Here is a 22,912-nt window from a genome sequence, read left to right as displayed (position 1 = left end):
TGATGGTATCTCATGATAACAGACATGCATTGACTGCTTATTATGAGCTAGGTCGTTCTAAGCGTTCTGTATGGATCATGTCATTCCGCCCTGCTATCCTCCTTAGAGGTGGACATTAGCGTTCCCTTTAAGGCACGGCAGAGCACATCCAGGCGGGGAAATGCCCCAGCAGTGAGGTGGCAGGTGATGTGAACTTGTAGGAAGAGCTGGATTTTGACAACAGAAAATGGCCGCTGAGAGATGTATTTCTGACAGAAGGACCAAGGGAAACAAAGTGGTGGGGAAGTCAGGGAGTGGATGTTTGTAGGTGAGCACTGCCCATCTCCATGAGCTGCTCCTTAAAACAAGAGGCTTTGTGACTAAGTACCATGATCCCCCCTTGGAGATTTACAATTCATGTTAACAGGTTAAATACTCTAAGCATTGCCCTAAAAGAATGCCCACTTTGGCTTTGTTGAATCCAGTGCTTCCCAAATTTATTTCATTCATTCAACTAGTGTTATTGAGCTACTACAATGAATCATGCAATGTTCCAGAAATTGAAGATTCAGGTAAAATTTTCTGCCTTCAGTATAGCCTCCATTTGAATGGGGGCACCCTAGAACCCCTCTCCACCCTCTTAAATTTAAGGTAATACCCGTTAGTAAGTTCTGTCGAGCTTACTTTGGAAAATCTTGGTTGAAAAGAAGTCTACTTTACTGAAACTTGGAGGAAATTGTGGGAAATAAGTCGTGGAAGTTAGACTGAGACCAGCACAACCGCAGATGTGGTTCCTGGATGGGTCTGTAAACTGTTTGCTACTCATCCACGAACAGTTAAGTACCGAAAATGGGAGGAAATGCTTACACACTTTTAAAGCAATCTGATGGATTAATTTTATATGGGTTAACTCTAATGGTGAAAATTTTGGATTTGTTCTTTGCATGTCTTGTGTTTTCTTTTTTTTTCCCTTCAATTCATTTTTGTTAGAGTTTGCAGAAGTTTCAGTCTGAGAGAGAATGCATGTTAGAAATGAAAACAAAGCCCTGGTCCCTCGCCTCACGTGGGCTGAGAAGCTCTGTCCTAGAAAATCTCACACCTGGGGGCTGAATTGTCCTCTTGGGGAATCACTCGGCAGGCAGGTGTCCTCATGAAGACGCCCAGGTAGGCGTCTGGTTGAGAACATTTGGTTCCTGCTCACCCTACCCAGATCAGAATGATTTTTAGTGGTATTTTCAGAACCTTATTATTTGCAGCACAAGTAAGGATGTTCTTAACTATCAGCAACATTACAAAACCAAGTCCTGTTTGGATAGTGACTAGACCAATTCTTAGAAAGGTCTGACATCTCTTAAGCATAAGCACCTTTTCAACATTGGAGAGAAAAATTAGGAGAGAGTAGAGAAATCTTCTCCATGTTGAAAAGTACCAATTTCCTGCCACATAGGTAACACTTTCTTAAACAATTTATAAATAAGAATTTTTTTAAAAAAGTTCCTGTATTACTCTTTCTGCTAACCCTTCCATTACCTCAGCCCCTCTGACACTCTTGGTCTCTTCAGAAGTAGCCTGGACTGGGGTAACAGAGAGGGGCAAATGCCGTGTATTCTAATGCATTTCATGTCTCTTTAGATACCTTATGTGGGCTAACTTTTTTTTTCTCCATAAAGTCTGATGGAAGAAATCTTATTTGATAGTCTGCAGCTCACTGGTCTGGGAATAAGAGATTTGGCTCAAGTCCACCCCGAAATTTATCTTTGGAGTTGTTTATTTATTCGTTCAGTGCTGAAGCAACCAGTTATCTGGCATTCCATCAAATCCCAAATAATTTGTTTTAATTGACATTATCCTGAAGCCTTTGGAAAAATATGAGATCCTTTCATCCTGTCCTCACAGTCTGGATGGTGTGATCTGAAATAGGCCATCCTTGAGGAATGCCAAACTGTTACAGAGTCTCTGAGGTCCAGTGCTGCTCTCGGAAGGGCAGCTGACCTGAGTCCACATCTGAGAAGTACAGCGTTGACAGGCAATTTGGCATTGGAAAGAAACATGTTCTGAAAAGGTGCAAAACTCCATGCGTTCCCCATCTCTTCCGCTTCGTTCCTTTGGTTTCAACTTGATCACCAGTTCCCTCCACCCCCAGAGAGCTGTGCAGTGACGCGTCCTGTGACCTGGCACCTGTGAGGACCTCAGCTAGAAGATTCAGATGTTTCGTTTTTTAATTCTATGAGTTGACTTTAGCGTTTACAATGATGCTGAAGAATGTTGAGGCTAGGAAGTGGGGCAGAAAGAGATAACCACGTGCCCATAGATAAAAGCGCAGCCAAGTTTGTTAACATGGGAACTTAGAAGGAAATAAAGGAGAGAGTCCAGGAAGCCCAATGATAAAGTCTTCTCACCACTCAGTTGTCCTTAACATCATTCTTTCCAGCAAGAGATGCTGAGATGCAACATTAAATCAGATGTTTCCCAGTGACAGCTTGCTGTTGAGGGATGAGGATAAATGACCCCAGTTATTTTAGTGACTGGCCCACACACTCACCCTAGAGCCCGTAAATGCTGATTCCATGTTCCTAATTGTAGTCTAGGGCTTGACATATTCTGTGGGTTCTCTCTTTTTTTGTAGAGATAAATATGTTTTTATGGGATCTAAGAAACATTGGCCAGTTAATGTCACCACACTCTGTTTTAGACTGCCATATTTTAGAGGAGAATGACAACGTATTGTGTAATTTATATGAATAAATATTTCAGACGTGGTTAATTGTTATTAAGTACTTTTGTGATTTAAAACTGTGGATGATTTAAAGGAAGAATATTAACTGAGAATTCAGATAGATTTTTTTTAAAAATTGTAAATGTGAAAACAACCTGCTATGAGGCTAGCCTCCTACTACCAGTTTGGGGCAGTGCTAATGTGTGTAGGTAACTCACCTCTTCTTATTGCAGCTCTTAAGTAATGGGCATTGGTATTTATAATTCCCTTTCAGTTCATCATTTTTGATGTGCACAATGTAACATATATTTGGATGAAAGCAGCATACTTTTTTTTCAATTAAGTAAGGATTGGCATATGATAATCTTTGGAATTATTTACTTGACTCTAGAGGTAGGGATGGACTTTTGCAAAATTATTTGGCTGCAATCAACAAGGTTGTTCAGACTCTTTGCTGGGAACAGAAATCACAGTGGTTGTAACATACCCCAGCGAGGATGGTTGATTTTTCACATTCACCAGGCTGTTAGCATTAGAGAAACACAGTTTCACTCTAATCAGAGAAAGCATAAAATATAAAAGATGTCATTACTGACTCATCACTAGTAACACATGCAGAACCTGGGATCAAGAAGGTGTTACTTCTCTCAGAGCCAAGGCTGATGGTTCCAGTTGGAAGGTACCTCTAATGGTGGAGCCATCAGCTCATGGATTGTCGTACAACCATTTACTTGGGGGGTTGAACTAGGCTGGTTGAAAAATTAGGTAATCAAGGTAGATAAATAAGGCCACGGGAACGGTGGGTGAGCTAGTCCAGTGGCTCAGTTCCCTTTCCTCCCTGAAGATGCTGCAGGGATTTGATGAATAAGGACTCACAGCCCATCGTCTGGCAGCTGTGGTAGGCACTCTTCTGAAACAGCTGGAGTTTAATGTGACAATCAAAAGAGAAGTTGCTGCCTCAGGAAATACTTTGCCTTTGACTGATTGTTGAATGGCTGGCAAATTAATTTTGGCACCTTTCCCTAAGTCATTTTGGTCCCATCCCTTCATTTTTCTGCTGGGATGTATTCACATTTATGCTTAAAAAAAAAAAAAGTACATTGACAACACAAATGTGGAGAACAGCATGTACTATTTTCGGAAAGTGGCTGTAGGCTGGGATGGTTCCATTTTGTAGAATAGAAATGATGCCGTCATGCTCTGCAAGGAGGCCTAAACTCCTTTCAGCTCTATTAAAAATCAATATTATTTCTCGCTGACCTCTCACAAAGTCATGGGCTCCAGGGTTTACAACTTTAAGTACTTGAGGACTTAAATATCAGCATCTGTTCTGATATTTTCCCCTTACATACATATATACAGCCAACCTTCCTGCCCTCAGCCCCAAATCCTAGCACCCCTACTTCCCTATGTATTTACACTGTCATCTCTAGCAAGAGGTATGAATTATGGAAGGCGGCTAAGAGCATGAGCTATTTGTATCACTAATTGGCTTTGTGACCTTCAGTGGGTTATTTAACCTCTCTGAGCCTCAGTTTTGTCATCTCTTAAAAGAGAATCATAGCGACCACTTGCTCCGCCCTCTCCAGATCTCTTTGTACACTGTCGTTTATCTCTGTGTTAAGCACAAGTATTTTAAACTCAACGTACAAGTATTTTACACATATTTTTCCTTTCCTAAGAATGCATGACGAAGATAAAAGGAATGTGCACTTTTGGTTTTTGCCTTTTCAAAATAAGTCAAAGCTGTCATGCTTGAGACATAGAAGGTAAACCTTAGTAAGAAGTGATACTTGAAGCCCTTACCTTGGGATGAAGATTGCGATTCCCTTGCTTCAGTTTGTGACTCTGGTGTCATCAGGTTGGGTGCTTGCTCCCTGACTCTCCTGATGTGATTGGCCTATACTCGTTCTATCACAACTGTCATTCCTGCCCTAAGGATTAAAGAGTCTCAGTAGTAATGAATTACTGAGTCGTCTGCTCTTATGTTGTACATATGGGATTTTTTAAAAAATTTAATTGTGGTAAAATACATACAAAATTTTCCACCTTAACCATTTTTAAGTGCTTTTTGGTGGTCTTTGTGTAGAACATTTATCAGAAATCTGAAAAGCATGTTGAGTTATCTATATGAAAATAGTGTTAAAAGATACGGAAATCTTAAAGAGTGACGACAATGAATTTCAACTCCTCGGCAGTTATTCAGTCCATTCAGTGCTACCATATCTAGCTTTGTTGATCCAGTCTGAGAATGTGCACATGAATGTGGAAGAGGCATTTTGCTTTCTAGAAAAGTTTCAGTACATTTTTTCCAGCTTTTTGACTTTCAACCCTCAAGCATTTCAAATCAGCTACAAAGGCAAACTCGCAGGAAGGGAAATGTGGAAAAAATCAGTAAAAGTCAGCTATATCTGGTCAGATGTATCTTAGCCAGGTGTATCTGGTGCTTTTCCCAGCAAAGAGAGAAACATGGGAAAATAAATACCAATTTAAATAGGATTTAATCAGTAGTTAGAATGGGTCCTAAGATACAGAATATGCTCAATAAATATTTGCTGAATGAATAAATCAATAGAACAATTTTTGCTAAGTTCAAAACAAACATGAATAATATTGTTATCCTATAAATAATCTGTTTCTCTCATTTAAAAAGTTTAGTAATTAACCTACGATTCAAGTTGGTCTAACGGGTAGTTCCATTAGGATATAGTGGTATGAAAATACCAACCATAACTAAAAGAACCATATTAAAATCATATTAATTGAGGAATACCACCAGCAATAAAAAATCATTGAGATAAAGGTTCATATTTTCATTTTTTTTTGAAAATCCATTGTAATATTTGAATGAGCAACTTAAGGAACACATTATAAAAGGAATGTGTTTGCTAAAAGAATAGGTTGACTTCTTTCACTTCATTGAATACTGTTTGCCCGTAAGTAAAGCTCTACTATGAAGACTTATAATTGGCAATCCCTGATTTGGTATCCTCCTTACAAATAAAACAAATTGTGATAATATAATGCCCCAAGTATTCCATATTTCAAATTATTTAGTAATGCAGACTAGGCTTTCTTCAAATTAATTAGAATTAATGACCTTGGCTTATGAAGTCAAGCCTATCTTTTATTTGAAAAAATAGTTGAAATCTTATGATTTGAGGAAATTAAAACGTTCATGCTTATCTAAACACATTGCAGTTAATTTTTAAAATCATGCGGTTTAGCAGTAGAAATGGTTGAGTGCCTTTTTTTTTTAAGACCCCACTCTGGGGAAGACCAATTTGTAGATAAACAACCCAGGCCCGGCAGCATTGCATAGCTAATGTCTAATGTGTGGGAGGAGGTTAGAAGCAGCTCAAACTAATGAGGTTACCCCACATAATCTAACCACTCAGACTGAGTATAAAGCCGACAAATAGCACAGAATCAGGGAACATCAATTTATTTCTAAATGATTCCTGGTTTTTGTATTACAGAGTATCACCAAGTAGATTGTAGGTGTGCATGTCCCATTGTTTCCTAGGCTCTTTCAACTTCAAGCATTGCATTTCCCCCAGTTTAGTGACTATTGGGCCCTAGGGAAGATGCCTTTTAATTCAGCATCTGCGTGAGATGAGCCACTTCCGGGTTGTCTGGGAAACTCCCTTTCATCCCCCACCCTTATCCAACCTGCAGTGGAAATGAACGTGGGAGGCAGCTGCTTACAGATACCCAGGGATCACCCAGCCTGCCTGCCTGCCATGGGAATCTGTGAGAACCCAAGCTCCCAGAGGGGCTAAACATTCTTGTTGTTATTCACATTATAATTTTTTAAAGATTGATTCCAAGGTAAAATCCTTCCAGAAATGCCTAGCCTAAAGAGGGTTCTTGGGAAAAACAGTTGAACTTGATTAATTAGGGGAAAAAAAACCAACACATTTTGATGAAAACTGGGCTAAGACTGCTTTGAAACCACATTTTACTTTTCGTGATATTCAAGGTGGGTTTCGAAAAATCTTTTTTCCAAAGTACAAATAGATGTGTTGTTTCATTGTAATATATATGTACTCCTTATAAAACCTTCAGACAACACAGAAATCTATAGAGAAAAAAATGCCATTCTACATCTCAGATATAACAACTGTTAGTATTTTGATATAAAGCTTTCTAGATTTTTCTATGGCTTTACAAACATTCAGATAATTATAGAGTATTTTTAAAAAGCAGGACCAGACTATACACACTGTTTGGTACTGTGTTTTTTTAAACATAATTTCTATATGAACAGATACATGTATTTTCATCATAATTTTTAATTCTTCCCATTATTCCATTGTGTAAACGTCCTGTTTATGGTTATTTCCAATTTTCCATGAATAGAAAGGATGTTCTTATACACATGTTTTTATATACTTGTCTACCTATTCTTTGCTCTGAATACTTAAGATGGAATTGTCTAAAAGAGTATATACTTTTATAAATTTTGATAACAATTGTAAAATTTCTCTCCAGAAAGATTGTGTCTGTTTACCTGCCACCAATATTACCTGCCCACCAATATTATGGTGAGTGCCAATGACTCCACACCCCTTTAAATCATACAGGTTTAAAAAGCAGTGGTAGTTTAGAGGTATTCCTGGCCTATGAGTTCAGGGTCATGCAAAGCTCCCTGTGGGTGGTTGTGTTGTGTGTGTTCCTGGTGGCTGAAGGTCACCATCACAAAACCAGTGCATTCACTTGTTTGAAAGCTATTGGGACTCAAGTTTTCCTTTTATGGCCTACTGTCATATCTCAAACCCTCCTCTTTTGTTCCTGTGTTTTAGATTGAGGAAGACACGTGGCAGAAATACTACTTGGAAGGAGTCTCTAATGAAATGTACACAGAATATCTCTCCAGTGCCTTCGTGGGTCTGTCTTTCCCTACTGTTTGTGAGTAAGTGACCATCACCGTATACTTTTTGGCTCTCAGGGATATGTGATGTACTCCTAGCAGGAAAGACACCCCACCTCTGTGCAGCAGAGTTGGAGCACTCGACAATTACCAAGGGTGTGCTGTGTGCTCAGCCTTGTGTGATGCACAGGAAGGCGGGTCTTTATATGGCCGCTGCCCTGGGCATTTCTTCTAGACCTACTTTTCCCTCCAGTCCTGAGCATCTCCGGCTTGGATCCATCATTTGTACTAAATTATAAACTGCAGTTTTCCTGCATGTCTTGAATTATGCCATTGTGACGTAGACACATTTATGAAGGGAGGTATGAACCCATGCCTCTCTGATTTTACCAGGGCAAAAACAAATCTTGCTAGCCCCTTGATGAAAGGAATTTTAATCTCTCTTGCATATAATTCAAATCATAGAGACATCAGAGAAGCCACTGTTCAAAGTACGTCCGCAATTTGTTGAGGAAATGCAGAACCACATGTATCAGAAGGAAGCCTTGAAAAAGTCCTTAGCAATTTAGGCCTCGAGTGGACAACTGCCATGTTATCATAATAAGAAAGCTTAGCTTCTCCTGGTATTGGCTTAGCAGGATAGATTTGAGCAAGGGCAGCCCCTGCCACTCGAGATAGAATGGATGGTCACCTGTGGGGTATGAGCTCAGGAGCTCCAGGGGTCACTGACCCTTAGAACCTTCCACCATGACAGTGCTTCAGATTCTTAGAATCTCAGATGTTGGGTTTAAGTCAAAGAGGGGTTTTGTTCCTTGTGAAACACAAACTCCTAGAGAATGCTGAGACATTCAGTCTGACCCATTGAAACCTTAGCAAAGGATTTGATAAACTGGGTCTCACGGACAAAAACTGGGAAGAAAGAGGGGGAATCTGGGAACCCATTGGGCCGAGGAAGGAAAGCTGTTTCCTTGTGCCGTCTGCCCACAAACCAAACCAACCTTCTGAAAAGGGAGGTCTGAGGATGGTCCTGAGGCTCTTGAGTCCCCCTGTCTCATAGTTTTCTGTTCTGTGCACAGCAGAGAGGGGCTGGAACACCTGGTAGCTTGGGGCTTACCTGGAGACCTGTCAGTGAACACAGCAGATGCATTCAGTCTGTCCCTGGGCCCAGACCCTGAGCAATCCAAAATGGTTTGGCTGTTTACTGAAATTTCTCACCCTGTCTTTAAGAGAAAGTTTAAATGCTAAATGGACTGGAAAAGTGAATAGGTAATTGATTCGGAAAGAGTTATTTTCTGAAAATGGATGCCCTCTTGTAACTCCTATGTGTTCCTGTCTTTGAAAGCTATTTCTCTTTCTGCCACAGAAAGAAGTTAACCATTCAGAGGCCTTGGGTCCTGAAACACTGAGTCTGTCCCTGGGGATTTTATCCACCTTGGAGCTCGGCCTGTCTAGGATAGAAAGCCCAGGAGAATTCTGGACTTGTAATAGAAGCTGGTTCTAGAAAGAGGCAGTTGAGGCCTCCTTCATCTAATGTAAGGGTGGTATGGGCACACAGGAGACCTGACAATGCCTGGAGGGGTCCTATGGCATTGGGGGCATTAGTAAGGAGGATTAAAAGCCCTCTTCCTTGCTTGTTGGTTTTCCCTAGTTTGTCTGGTGTTTGTATCTAACACGAGTGCTCCCTTGAAAGCCTGCTTCCCCACTGCTTCTTTTATTCTGCTCCTGGGAGCCACATTGGTTCATAAGAGTATTAAACTGTAGGGTTAGGACTGCTTTCCCTAGAAGCTGCAACTGGGTTGCCCACAGTGTAAATTTGACTCACAGATTTGCCCCCTGTAGTATTCAATTTCTTAAAAGTTAGTTGCCAGTATTTCAAAAGAGTGGTTTTTCACATAAAAACTAGAGTTCTGGCCTTTCTTGAAAATCCGATGAGCTGACACTGGACTTGCATTTCTACTGAATGCAGACTGGCCCCAGTTTGCTCTAAAGTAGGGATTAGTGTACGTCCTTCCCTCCATGATGTCCAACACCAAGCCAGATCTGCGTTCTCATCCCAGGCCTAGCCCCCTGCACGGGTAAGCTTGCGAACTGTGACCCATTGGGTGGTGTGAAGCTTCACTGCCCTTCCTAGCCAGCTCAAGAGCTGGACACTAGTGTCTGCTGTAAATATTTCCCTTAATTGAGTTTCATGGTTAGAACATGTCCCGAGGAGAAGCAATTCCCTCAGACACATCCTGTTGTCTGAGAATGTAGCATTTGTTCGGTACAGCTTCTGAAATACAATAAAACAACAACAGAAAATTCTGATGTGAACGAGAATATGTTCAACTTAGTGGTTTCTTCGTTTAACACAATGATACAGCAGAGGTAGAAATCATCAATCACGAAAGGACGTTTAATGAGATTTAGGAACATCCCCAAACATTGAAGCTCTCCTCAAGCATTTGATTATCTGGAGGCTTAATTATCTGTGTTTTCTACTTTAAATTAAAGAAAAGCCATAACTCAAAGTTACCAGCAGTTTAATGATAACACTCTTCAATTCAGGTTAATTAAAGCACAGCCGTAATTAGAGTGTAGTGTTGTATATCACCAGCCTGGCACATAAGTATTTTCATTACAGTAAGAATTGGCTATTCAATTTCAAGATGACATAAAGGACGCCAAAATATATTTTAAGCTGGTTCACGTAGACAAAAAAGAATTGGGGAATATTCTGGGTGTAATAAAGCACAGATAAAATATACAGATTTGCAGAGCAGTTTCTGTAATTATGCACTGCATTAAAACAATATGCAGCCCATAATGTCTCATTGCATGAAAAGAAATAAATTTGCTCTTCCCCTGGGCTGGCAGAATGTCCCCTTGCAGACTGGGATCACGCACCAGAGAGCTTGGAGTTCCCTTAGAAGCTGGGAAAGTCATTCTGTGGAAAGACAAGGGGGCAGGGTAAATAGGTGAAATTTGAGGTCTTTTCCCAAGAGAACAGAATGGCAGAGGAAGAGAGGCAGGAGGGGCGGAAGCCCCCAGGCCCAAGGCAAGCTTTTCAGAAATTGCACGCAGAGAAAGGTTCCCTCTTGCCCAAGGACGTGCGCACCAGCTGTATATTTTGACTTCCTTGCACCAGCTGTTTGGCTTCATCGCATGTCTCACCAGAAGATGTTTTGTTCCCCAAACAGTAACTAATTTAGATGAAATGAAGTACCATTTCTAAATGTTTCATGTACATTTTCTTATTTAAGCCTCACAGCAATTCTGGGATGTTTCGATTGACATCGCCATCCCTGGCTTACAAATGAGGCCAGTGAAACTCAAAGGACGTTGGTGCCTCTTCCCAAGGCACCTAGCAGACGACTTCCAGAACCAGTGCTCCATGTTGGGGCCTCTGCAGTTGGGAGCAGCGTGGAGTAGCTGCTACTTGAAGCCCGGCTAATTAAGAATCTCCTGGGGAGCTTATTAAATGGAGAGGTTTCTCAGCTACATCTCCAGAGTTTAATATCTGGGGTGAGGTCCCCAAATCTGCATTTTTTACAAGCAAGTCAGGTGATTCTGATTCAAAGTTTGCTGACTGGGAACCCCCTGTCAATCCCATTCCTTCGCACAGCTGGTTGGTGTAACCTCTTCTTAGTCCCCACATTGGGCACAGACACTGGAATATTTCTCTCTGGTTTTAGCCAAATCCTAGAATTGTGGGTGGGCCACATCTTGTGAGCTAGTGTTCAGATTCGGAGCTTTGGGTGAGCTCCCCTGCCGTCATTCCTTCTCCACGTAGCCTATGCTGCAATCTACATAGGAGGGACACTGCACTCGACCACGCCAGGCAAACCACTGACTGCTCTCCCCGCTCCCCAAGCCTAATCCAGATTGGTATAGGAAGAAGACGTGGGGCACTGAGCCCTTTAATGGTCTCGGTTATGTTTCCACCGGAGTTCGTGAAAGCAGTGTTGGACTGGGGAGAGCAGAGAAGCACTCAATGCAGAGAAGCAGGTGGAAACAAGGATGCAGCCCCTAAAGACCTCTTGGCCTTGTTGGAGGTCGTGGCGGGCACGCCCTGGATGTTCCCCAGAATGCCCTTAGGCTGCTTCTTCCCAGGGCCAGCAACTCCTGAGCATTTCCCCTTGGTTTTGCATAGCTGGGTCTGTGTGGCAGTAAAGCAAGGCAAAGGAGCTTCGGGATCTGTAAGAGCGGGTGCCATCCACTGTTCTCTGAACACCAGAACACCGCCTGCCTCTTTTTCTTCCCAGGCGCGCCTTCCTCAGCTGGTGACTGTGGAGGGTGCAGATGGCCAGCACCAAGCCTGCAGGAAGCGAGGGGTTGGGGTGTGAGGCCATGTTTGCCACTAAAAAGCATCTTGTTTTTGCGTGATTCCCATAATACATTGCTGAGTGATGCCATGGAGTCTGAGCTATGGAATTCCAAAGACCAGGGGTCAAACCCCGGGATATGTGATTTGGGACAAAATTTTTGGTTTCTGCACACCTCCTACCTTTGATAGTTACCAGCTGCCTGACCTTTGACTTGGAACTTACCCCAAGTTTCTTCATCTTGGAAATAGGAATGCCATTACTTATCTCTCAGAACCAGCTAATGTCCTGTTCTCCTCTCTCACCTGTCCTCTTCCTACGACCCCTCCATCCTGCCTCATCAAATATCGTGTAAGCACTGAGAAGGGAAGTAGTACACTGTGGCATTTTCAGGTTATATTTACGCTTCTTACACGTTAGAAAATTCTCCCATTGGTCAATTGAGTAGATATTTAATGAATGTGGGATATTTGTGCCAGTGTGCCAGGCAGGATGCCATCTCGAGAGGAACCTGTAATTAGAGTTGATCAAATATATATGCACAGTAGAAGAGTAATAAGAGTACTTACAAATGCCAGGTAAAGGATTCTGTTTCCCCACAGTGGCTGCCTTCTGAGAGTTTCCAGTCTGGTTAAGAAAAGGAATGCCCGTCCTCAGGGAGAGCTAAGCACCTATTGACAAAGGTTTGATGGATGCAAACACTGAGGACAGATACTGAGAGTTCCAGGGAGAGAGGGCTTCCTGTAGGCTGGGGGTGACCAGGGGAGGCTTCCTGGAGGAGATGGCACTTGAACCGTGCCTTGTAAGGAGGTCGGATTCAGCGAGCGAATAAAGAGGGAAGAGGGGAGCTAAGTGGCGGGGACCAGAAGGCGGGGCTACACATTACCACACAGAACTCACTCAACACCCAGATCTCTTGGAGATTTTCCAACGAGAGCAAATTGGTTTCCCCTTTAGAGGAGAGAAGGAGACAAGTCAGATTTCTTTTGACATGTGATGTTTTCAGAGAGAGACAGCAATAGTGTTTATATCATGAGAACTAGCAAATGTGAGGAGCCCCCCCGAACCCCCCCAGATAGGAAAATGAGGGCCAAGGGGAGAGGAGGGACCAACGGGAGGAAACCACAGTTTCAGAGGTTCTGCTGCTTCAAAAACACCATGTTCCAGGTTCTGAACCTCACAGTGAGCATATTAGTTATTCATCACTTGCAAAATATAAAAGCTTAATTGTATCAGATTTTACAGCTCAGAGGGAATTAGGACAAAAGATGTATTTAAAGATGGATGGTGTGTGTCTTTGTCCCCCTGCAGCTTGATGGAACAGTTAAAATTCAGGTCTGATGTGGAGCAGTGAATGCCTGGGTAACTTGGGGAACTCGGAGATCTTCACTGTGCTTCACTCCCCTTAATCCCTGGTGCTCGCGTCGATACTTCTGTGCTGGTTTAAAACACTGGGAGCCAGGAATGGGGGGTTCTCCATTCCTTCTTCTACTGGCCTTCAGGGTGCCTTAAACATGCAGAGAATCATGCTTTCATCCTGTGTTGTTTTTCATGGGCAGGTCTTTCCAATGAAGCCCCTTGAAGAAGTTTAAGCCTACCTAGAGAAAAAAGCTGGGTCTCCTGCCCAGTGAAAACTACAGCTAGTTTGACTTGAGTTCTGTGACAGCATTAGTCTTTAGAGATAGACGTTTGAATTTGAACATAGAGCAGAAAGAAGCTGGCAGACCCGATGGTTATATGATAGATTTATTTAGCCTGGCTACAGAAATGAGCGTTTCATGAGAATTTATGGAGAGCCTCAAGTCTCCACTTTAAAAATTATTTCTTCCTCAAAGAACTAGCCCTATTCATCCAATTATTTTGAGGGTCTTGTAATAAGAACTGAACATATAGGAACACAGATAGGAATACAATATTTATGAGTATTTCTACTACAGGGACCTGGAAGGTGACTAATAATCATTCCACATGCTGGTGAATAAACCGGTGATCATAAAATCTATGAGAACCCTTAGTGGAAGGCTACCGAGGCAGTGGCAGGTCTAGAATTCTCTACAGGAGGGGTCCGGGAGGCAGTCCAGCTGCAGATGGGCTGGGTGCTAGGGGCTTGACTTGATGCTGGGTATGCATAGCAAACACACAGTTTGCATTTTATGTGTCTGATTATTAATAATAGCAAAGCTTTCTAAAATGCATTTATTTCCATTTTACACAAATGCTAATTGACCATAGAAAAGAATGTAATTATTTTTAAATTTAAGTGTTTTAGGTTAGTGGAGATATTGAAAGAGAGAGAGAGAGAATATGAAGGTAAGGGTGTTCCTGAAGCCTGCTCACTCCACCTCTGTCAAAGCTACAGGGAAATGGAATCGGAACATCTCCGTGAGCATTTTAAATCATGAATCACTTCCATTTTGTTGGTGCTGAGTCTTACAAATCCCACTGTTTTCAAATTTTCTCTAACTAGATGTTTCCATTTCAAGGGCCTATCATTTAAAATCAAGGCTCCTAACAGTGAATCATTTTCATTCTAGCCCCTAGATCCTAAAGATCTCATTACCCACTGCCGAGTATTTACATCTGCACCAATCTGATTACATGCCTCAGTCAGCCTGACATGCCAGGGTCCCTCTGGATAACGGAAGGGGGGTGGCATTTGGGGTGAGCTGGGTATGAAGGCCCAGTGAGAGCTGCCCCTTCTGTCCTCACCCCCCTCACTTCTGGGGGGTCATGTTCAGCTGCCCCAAGCCCCATATTTTCATATTCTTCCTGAGCACAGAAGGTGCAAACTCTACGACCGGTTTCTATGCTTAAGTCACAGCAGCAAGCAATCTTTCTAGTCAAGGTGGCTGATTTGATGGCAAGAACGCTTTATTTCCCTCTGCGTAGGTAGAAACAGTTGGACTCTAGTTCTTAAGAGCCTTTGCTTAGGAACATCTGGGTTGAAACTACTATAGTTAACAGATGATGCTGGCAGTTAAAAAAAAGAAGGCTTTGTATAATGTCGTCAAATTTGGTAGACCTCTACTTAATAATTATCAAGAAAACAATCTTACTTGTTATTACAACAGTTTTATTGCAGATTGCTAGTTTAAGACCTTTTTGTGACAAGTGGCATTTTTTTTTCTTGGGAAAAAAGTCATTTCTGTTCCCCTGTAATTATTTTTGCAGCCAGCAACAACTTCCTGCATTGGACATATTGGGACATTTTATTTTAGAAACCAAGAATTAAATTCTTGCTAGCTTATGGCTGATTTCATCCTGTTTATCACATTGTGAAAGCTTTCTTGCTTCTTTCTTATACTCTACCTCACACTAGTCCTCCTTCCCCGCCTCCCCCGCCAAGCCCCCGCCCTTCCCCAGTCCTGTATACATTTAAACACTGTAGACTGAGTAAAACCGTAGAAAGACTGAGTAAAACGTAGAAAGATTGGATGAGCAAAGCCCATTTTGCGTTACCAAAAAAGGGGTTTGAATGCTGCAAGTAAATGTTCAATCTCAGGACATCAATTCTGGGTAGTCTGAAGGCACGTTCTTGGGGGGCAAACCCCTTGTAACAGGATTTGTAGAGAGTTCCAAGGAGGACCCACTGTCTGTACCTTAGACTTGTACTTACATGGCGGCACAGTGGGTCGAAGGCAAAGATTAGATTCCCAGAGCACATTGCTGCTGTTATTTCCTTCTACACCTTTTTTCCCTAACCTATCTGTTTCTAACAAACAAGTGAAGAAGCATCTTGTTGCACGATTCTGTACTCACGTAGAGCCTTCTCTGCCTAAAGTAGACTTTCCTAGTTTACCACCTTATCTCTTCTGTATTTTTCCAGCAACTCATGAGGTTCTGCTCCCCATCCTTTCATACGTTTATTTAATCAGCATCTATTGAAAGCTTATGCTTTGCACTTTGCAAAATGCCAGGGAGACAAAGCGTGTGTCTTGCACTAAAGAAGTTCGATCTAGAGGGCAGAGAGATGAGTAAATAAATGATTACCACACAGTGCCACCCCCACTCCCCTCTTTACTCATCTTTGATCTGCCCTTCCCCACTGGACCCCCAACAGGAGCCGCACCTCTCCTGCAGCCTTAAGCCCACTACTCTGACATTGGCCAACTTTCTGTGGCGTAATCTAACATAAAAACTGATTTTAACAAGGAGAGACATAGTTCTGTTTCTAGAGTAAATTACAAATTACTCAAGACTGGTAGCTTGCAAACATCCAGATGATGTTCTTCGAGCAGGGATTAAAAACTTAGATGCCTATAGAGGGCAGGCAGTTAGCAACCAAGAGTGAAGAGTGAGGAGGTCGGGGGCATTAGGGAGTGGTGGGGACTGTGGCACATTGGAGAGCACATGTCCCATCCAGAGGGAAAAGTGCTTCCAAGCTCTAGTTCCTGTCGGCCATGCAAAATGTAGCTTCTGATTTATCAAGGGAAGCTAAAAAGCTAGTTTTCATATGAAGTCACCTGTTGGTATCTAATTCCAGTTTTTAAAAAATACTTTACTGACCGGACAGAACATGGCTGCACGTTGGGCTTCTGACCACCACTTCATTTCCTCCACGTTTATGAGAAACATCTGTTTAGCACTCTGCATGGAGACTTGATTTCCACTTTTGACATTTCTGCACAAAAGTTGTTTAACCTTGGACAGAGTGCTTGATTTCCACTTTTGACCTTCTATGTAAAGGCCATTTGATCTCGAGCAAGTAACTTTCCCATCAGTTTGTCATCTGTATGAGATGGGCAGGGTCAGTCAGTCCAAAAGGGCCTGAGTCTGAAAATCTGTGGTGGTGGCACTGTTTGTGTATAATCATTTTGTTTACACCAGTCTGTCCCTCTCCTCTTTGTCCCTTGGGCCAGGGAGCAAAGACGTGTTTTGGGTCAAAGAGCTTCTTAAAAAGAGGCTTCTATAAAACACAATAGAAGCATCTTCGATAGGAATTTGAAAGTTATGAAGGAAGACTCGGATCTGCTGGTCCGCCTCCTGCTAGGTTGTGAATGTGCACCAGGCCACACAGGTTTTATTCCCTGGTCTAGGATCAGGTTGTTAAAGCAATTACGGTCCTTGATCCTGTGAACCAGCAGAATCCCACATCGAGGTGGTCGTTGCTCATAGGATATCAGCAAAGTGGCCTCTTCATGATCCGTGCTAAGTTCAGATCAGAATTCTCCTTGAGTTTTTGGCATTTGGCTGCTATTGACGTTAGAAAGTGTTACTTAATCTTAATAATTTGGTTCAACAAATATTATGTAAGCCATCTGAAATGTTAAACAATTTAAGCTCCAGAAGTAATAGCCCCATAAAGGGTGTGTGTTGGCGGTGCTCTATGGGACATAAATTAAGAAGAGCATTTTCCTAGCTGTAGTTGGATACATGGGTTGGTGTTTCAGGAAAATGCATGATCAGCACAAAACCCAGGTCATTAGAGTGCTGGAAGGAATCAGAAAACCTGCAAATCACAGGGAGGGCCCAAGTACGCCTGGATGGGAGTGGTCCTTTGAAATCTGACTGTTGAAGGCAATATGGGGGATCTTGACCTCACATGTAGGAAGGAGCAATTGCTCTTTTTCCCACCACAGAGCGTGAGGCCTTCAGCAGCATTTTACCTGTAAGCGGCACATCCACAAGTCCAGCACATCTGATTATGGCACCTTGCTAGTGAAAAGCAGCCCAGAGCTTCCCATTCCACTTGGAATCAGCTGCAGACTCCTTGCCATAGCCAGCAAAGTCCTCATGACGCTGCTGCTGCCTAGCTTCCTGACGCAGGTATCCTCATACTCGACTTTGCTCAGTCGGCTGCCACCTTGATGGCCGTATGGCTGGTCCTCAGACACCCCGACTTCGTTCCTGCCTCAGCTCCCTTGCACTTGCTGTTTCCACTCCCTAGAATGCTCTTTCCCCAGAGCCTCGCGTTGCCTGCTTCTTCTCATCACTCTCCAGGCCTCTTTGCTTTAGCGTCACTTCCTCCCAATGGTCCTCCTGGACCATCGCAGATGACAGACCTTCCCAGTTACTCTTTGTCCTCGTAGGTGTTTTATTTCCGGCACAATACTTGTCCTCATCTGGAACTTTATTATTTATTCACTTGTATGTTTGCCTATTGCCTCTCTCTCCTGATACCAAACAGGCTTCCCTGGGGAAGAAGATGTACTGCTGAGTACTAGCTGGGACCTTGGCAAGTCTTTCTGAGTCTTGCTTTCATCTCCTGTAAAATGGAGATATCAATGACTAACTGGGGTAATGTCCACTCTTAGGGATATCGGGGGCATTACATGAAGGCATCAAGGAAGGCCCTGACCTGTGACCCAGCACCTCCTCCCCCTTACCATGCTGGAACTAAATAACCATTAACTCATTTCTCAGTCTATCAGTCAACCGATCTTTTATTATCAAAGCCTTGAGAACATAAGTGATGATGCCCATTGTGGAAACAGAACTATGTATATAATTCTTTCTGTGCGTATGTGAGCTTTTATTTCTGTGAGTATATCAATATGTATTTTCACCTAACCGTATCATATTATTTACACATTTGTACCTATATAATATTATTTGTTGATCTTATACCTGGAAACTTTCTTCAAAATGTCATTTTGAATGCTGATACACACCACGTTGGATCACACTTTATTTAACCATTGCCTTATTACTGGATATGTAACTGACCCTGTATAAATATTACTACATTGATTGTTATACACAAGCATTTTATTGAGCCTTTTATTATTTTCTTATAATTGAACCCCAGTACGTGGAAATCATTTACTGAGCTTGTCTGTATTGGTAGTTCCGTTTACAGCACTGTGGGGAATTCCAAACAAGTCCAAAACTCTCAAAGTTATGCTGGTTGAGGAGACAAAGTTCAGACACATGAAACAATAGGGAGCCACCACAGCCAGAATCCGATTGACTAAAGGCTAGGTGACGTGCTTACAGACGAGGTTCTGGAGGAGTTCTGAGAATACAAAGAAAATCAGAGGGCGGCAGTAGCCAGAGAAGACCTGCAGGAGAGGTTAGGTTTGATGTGGGCCTCGGAGGATGGGTCGCGAAGAGAGAAGATGATCTGCATCAGTGAAGGCATGGCGGCAGGAATGAGCCAGCCTCAAAGCAGTCTGGGCTGCAGACAAGAGCAGTGGGCAGATGAGGTGAGACAGCTTGGATTGGCCAGGAGTGACGGGCCCGCACTCATGTGCTGGGCAGTTACCCGGAGGCTAAGGATTATGACCGTCATTCCGAGCACACAGGGGTCTGCTCAGAACAACAATATGAGCCATTTGTACAAAAGACCAAAATGGAATCCAAATAACAGGTCCAGCTGCTCCAAAGACCTCCCTCCCATGCCGTTAACATTTTACTACCCAACTGAGTAACTAATGGATCTGGCCCAGCATAAATCCCCAGGCACAAATTCCTGCCTGGGGTATGTGTCTGGACGTCCAGACCTGAGTGCAATTTGCACTTTGAACATTCAGCACCTTATCACTTGCGAGAAATCAGCTATAATGGAGAAGATGGGAGGTATTGCCCACAGCCTCTTCCCTGTGGCAGGGTGACTGTAGAACGAGGGTCCCTTGGAGAACAACTGCATTAGTTGATCGAAAGGTTGTAACAGTGTTTGTTACGTGGCTCTGGTTCTTCAGAAGCACTGACTGTGAGGTTTCTCCATCTCATTGCAGGCTGTGTTTTGTGAAGCTCAAGCTCCTAATGATAGCCATTGAGTACAAGTCCGCCAACCGAGAGAGCCGGTAAGTGACTCAGCATCCGGCTGACGTTCATGATGGTGAGAGTACTCTGGGGATGTTTGGTCTACTTCTTCTTCATTAGACATTATTTATTTGCTTGGAACCCTGATGCAACACGTCTCTGAGCTAGGGCACATTTCAAGGCGTGCTCAACCAGATACTGCTGTTTCTATCCCTGACCACCTGGCATACTGAGTCCCACTGGGCAGAGTATTTCTTCAGGGGAAAGGGATGAGACATTCAAATCTCCATGCGATCATGCCAAGTTTCACTTTTCACCCTGTGAGCATAAAACCGGGGACAGACACTGTTCTCTAACCCCCTTTTACTGTTGTGAGCACAAAGCAGGTGGACTCTGGCGTCCTTCACAGCAGGCATGGGGCCATGATACGAGATACGAGCTCTCTTGATAGCCAAATTACAAGCAGCCTATTGTGTACCGTATGTGCTTCTCCTGGTGCAACCGAAATCCAGGTGGCAGAATATCAGCTTCATGTAAATTAGCCAGGAGAGCAGAGCTCAGAGGCAGGAGCCCTCTTTACTTATTTATTTGGTACTTAATTATGTGCAAATCAGACTGATGAGGGACTGGGTCTGGTTGAAATAGATAACACCCCAGTCAATATATGAGTTCACACTGGAAAAAAAGGAAGCATCACATCAACGAGGAGTTTTGTGGATGGAATACTGTGTGTATTACAGATAGAATAGAGATGCTTTTTGTCCCCCCACCTCAGTTCTTATCAATGGTTTTGGAAGAAAGAGAACTCATTGAGAAAGGCTCCGGTTTTTATCCTCTGAAATGTGGTTTGTTCATAGTTGTAGTAAGTCTTCCTGTAGATCCCCAAGTGTAGAGCGCAGATACCCTCCAATACACACCTTAATCACTAAGCAGCGTGAAGGGCAAGACTAGAAGATTCCTGCTAGCATCATTTAAGGAGTTTTCATTTTCTGGATGAATGACGCAATAAAGGCAGACTTCCAGAGGTGCAATCTGTGTCTATGACCAAAAAACACTGGATTGTAAGAACGCCAATCCAATGTTCTCTGTTACCTTAACCACCAGATCAGATTGTTTGCGATCTGATCAAATGGTAAGCTATTTTGAAAATTCAAATCAACCAAAAGGAAGAAAACCATGGTAGATTTGGTGGCCATATGGTAGACCATGGCCATAGCAGATATCAACTATGTAGGTAGATGTACTTTTTTCTTTTCCATGTTGGCAAAGTTAAGAATATTATTTGCAAAAAACTGAGTGTCCTGGCTGTTTGCTGTTCAGCAGATAACTTGGATGTTTCTGGGACCGCTGCTTGCCCGTGTTGCTGCCAATAGTCAACTGTACCTGTCGAGGGGAAAATGTGTATCCTGGGTTTTTGCAAATGATATTCTTTGTATTGCAAAGTCAGTAAATCTTGGTGGAATTCAGTGTTCTCCCTTTATCACTTTTGTGCATCTCTCAAAAAAGTGTCATGATGCTGCTAATGCCAAATAGTATTTCTCCACCATTCTCGAATAATGTCATGGCAGGCGACTGTACCCTGAATGAACCTGGACCAGTCATCTCTCACCTGCCACTTTTTGGTCACAAGGAAGGAGAGAGAATGGCAGTTAATAGTTCAATGGGAATGCACTGTCACCATTCCAATAAAAACAACTCAGGTCTTCCCTGAAGACAGAATCTTTTCTTTCAATGACCCTCTAATTAATTCACAAATTGGAGTTTTCAACAAAGCCATTATTTTCAGGTAGAGTTTTTTAGATTTTTTTTCCCCCCCAGAAAAGGGTGAAAAGAACTTGTTTGGCTTTGTTTTGGCTTTCTGTGTTCCGTTGCCAGCTTTACTCCTCAAATGTGGCTTGGTCTCAGTGTGGAAGCTCATTGGTTCTTGTGGAAAAAGGTGTGTTTGAGGGAATGTGGATCACGCCTCTCTGAGAAAACACAAGACTTAGCAAACACAACATCCATGTTTAAAAGAATCGAGTGTCTGACCCTTCCTGAATAATAATTTTGATTTTTTTTCTTCGTTTAAAAATTTTCCATTTGTTTTCCTCTCACATTTTCTAAGTGCCCTGGTGTTAAAATTCGGAGAACTCCGCTTCTCCGTCCCACCCCCTTGCTTCCAGCCTGTGTGGAACGACCTACTTTGTAGTTTCACCGTATGATGATACTCTTGCCATGCTTTGCTGAAAAACCTTGTTTTCACATGCATCCTTCAAATGATTTGAAACAAAGGTTTTATTCCTTCTTTTCCCTCTGGTGTTAGTCAATTTATTATCAAATTGTTTGATTTTAAATTCTTTTCTTGTCGTTTTGCAGAAGCCGAAAGCGGTATGCACCCTTCGTTAACTTTCCACCCAACCTCCACCCTCTAGCTTCACTTCTAACCTCAGGATTAACCATTTGCCAAGACTTCAGGAAGATGGAGATTATATATATACATATATATGTATATGAATATATTATCTCATTTCCTTGTCCAGTGTGTATATATATATATATATATATATATATATATATATTTATATATGTATATTTATATATAAATCCCTCTCCAACTAGAGTACACAAAAATTGAAAGTAGCATATTGCATTTCTTGTTTGATTTGTTGATTCTTTTGGATGATGCACTAACTTCTTCGCAGGAAAGCTAAAAAAACAACAAAAAAAGGCACACTCCTGTTCTCAGTCATGGCACCAATGGTGGGAACAAATGCTGTTCAAGTTGAAAAGGAGGACACTGCTCTCCGGCCCTTGGTGTCTGTTTCTGTCCTGTCCTGATGTGTTCTGGTGTCCACCAGACTCTGTGGTACCATCTGTCTACATCCACATCCACATTCCCAGTGACCTCCTCTCCCCGTGTCCTGTTTCCAGTTTGTAGAGCAGAGTTTGTGTCCTTTTATCCACAAAACAGAGACCAAGCCCTTACACGTAACTCTTTTCCTTACGCTTGTTTTGATAACATTTTGCATATTTTCTTTCTTGGGCAGTACTCAGTACAGACTTAGGACACTGCTACTAAATAGCCAGATTAGCACATCTGATTTACTGAATGAGTAGTGTTTATCCAGATGAACTTACTGCTTTATGCTTTTCCTAGTGTGTTTGGGCATATTTCTTGATATAAAGTATCTGAATTTTCACCCTGTGACCTCACCCTGTTTTGCTGCTGTTATATGTTGCATGAAGCATGACCAAAGTCTCCTCAGTAGCTTTTTGGAAGAAACTTTTTGGGTTAACATTTCCCGTGTAGCTTTTCAATCATGCGTTCTCTAAGGAAGTATCGTTGAACATATACTA

The 22,912-nt window shown here is 42.4% G+C and overlaps 1 protein-coding gene across 21 annotated transcripts in view; it reads left to right on the top strand.

The window, feature by feature from the left end:
* The window catches only part of KCNMA1 (potassium calcium-activated channel subfamily M alpha 1), a 709,234-nt gene that overhangs the window by 537,515 nt on the left and 148,807 nt on the right, over positions 1–22,912 (top strand). For 11 of the 21 annotated variants that reach the window (XM_081075057.1, XM_081075054.1, XM_081075040.1 and 8 more), the window contains 2 exons: positions 7,501–7,610; positions 19,549–19,617. In XM_081075057.1, the coding sequence (XP_080931183.1) occupies positions 7,501–7,610; positions 19,549–19,617 (179 nt within the window). Of the gene's footprint in view, positions 1–7,500; positions 7,611–19,548; positions 19,618–21,931; positions 21,944–22,912 lie in introns of all 21 variants that reach the window. The other 10 variants (XM_081075045.1, XM_081075042.1, XM_081075055.1 and 7 more) reach the window with 1 other exon arrangement.

Source organism: Rhinolophus hipposideros (assembly GCF_964194185.1).
Source record: "Rhinolophus hipposideros genome assembly, chromosome: 15".
NCBI classification, from domain to species: domain Eukaryota; kingdom Metazoa; phylum Chordata; class Mammalia; order Chiroptera; family Rhinolophidae; genus Rhinolophus; species Rhinolophus hipposideros.
Note: the sequence above shows the minus strand (reverse complement) of the source record. Positions and strands in the feature narration are given on the sequence as shown.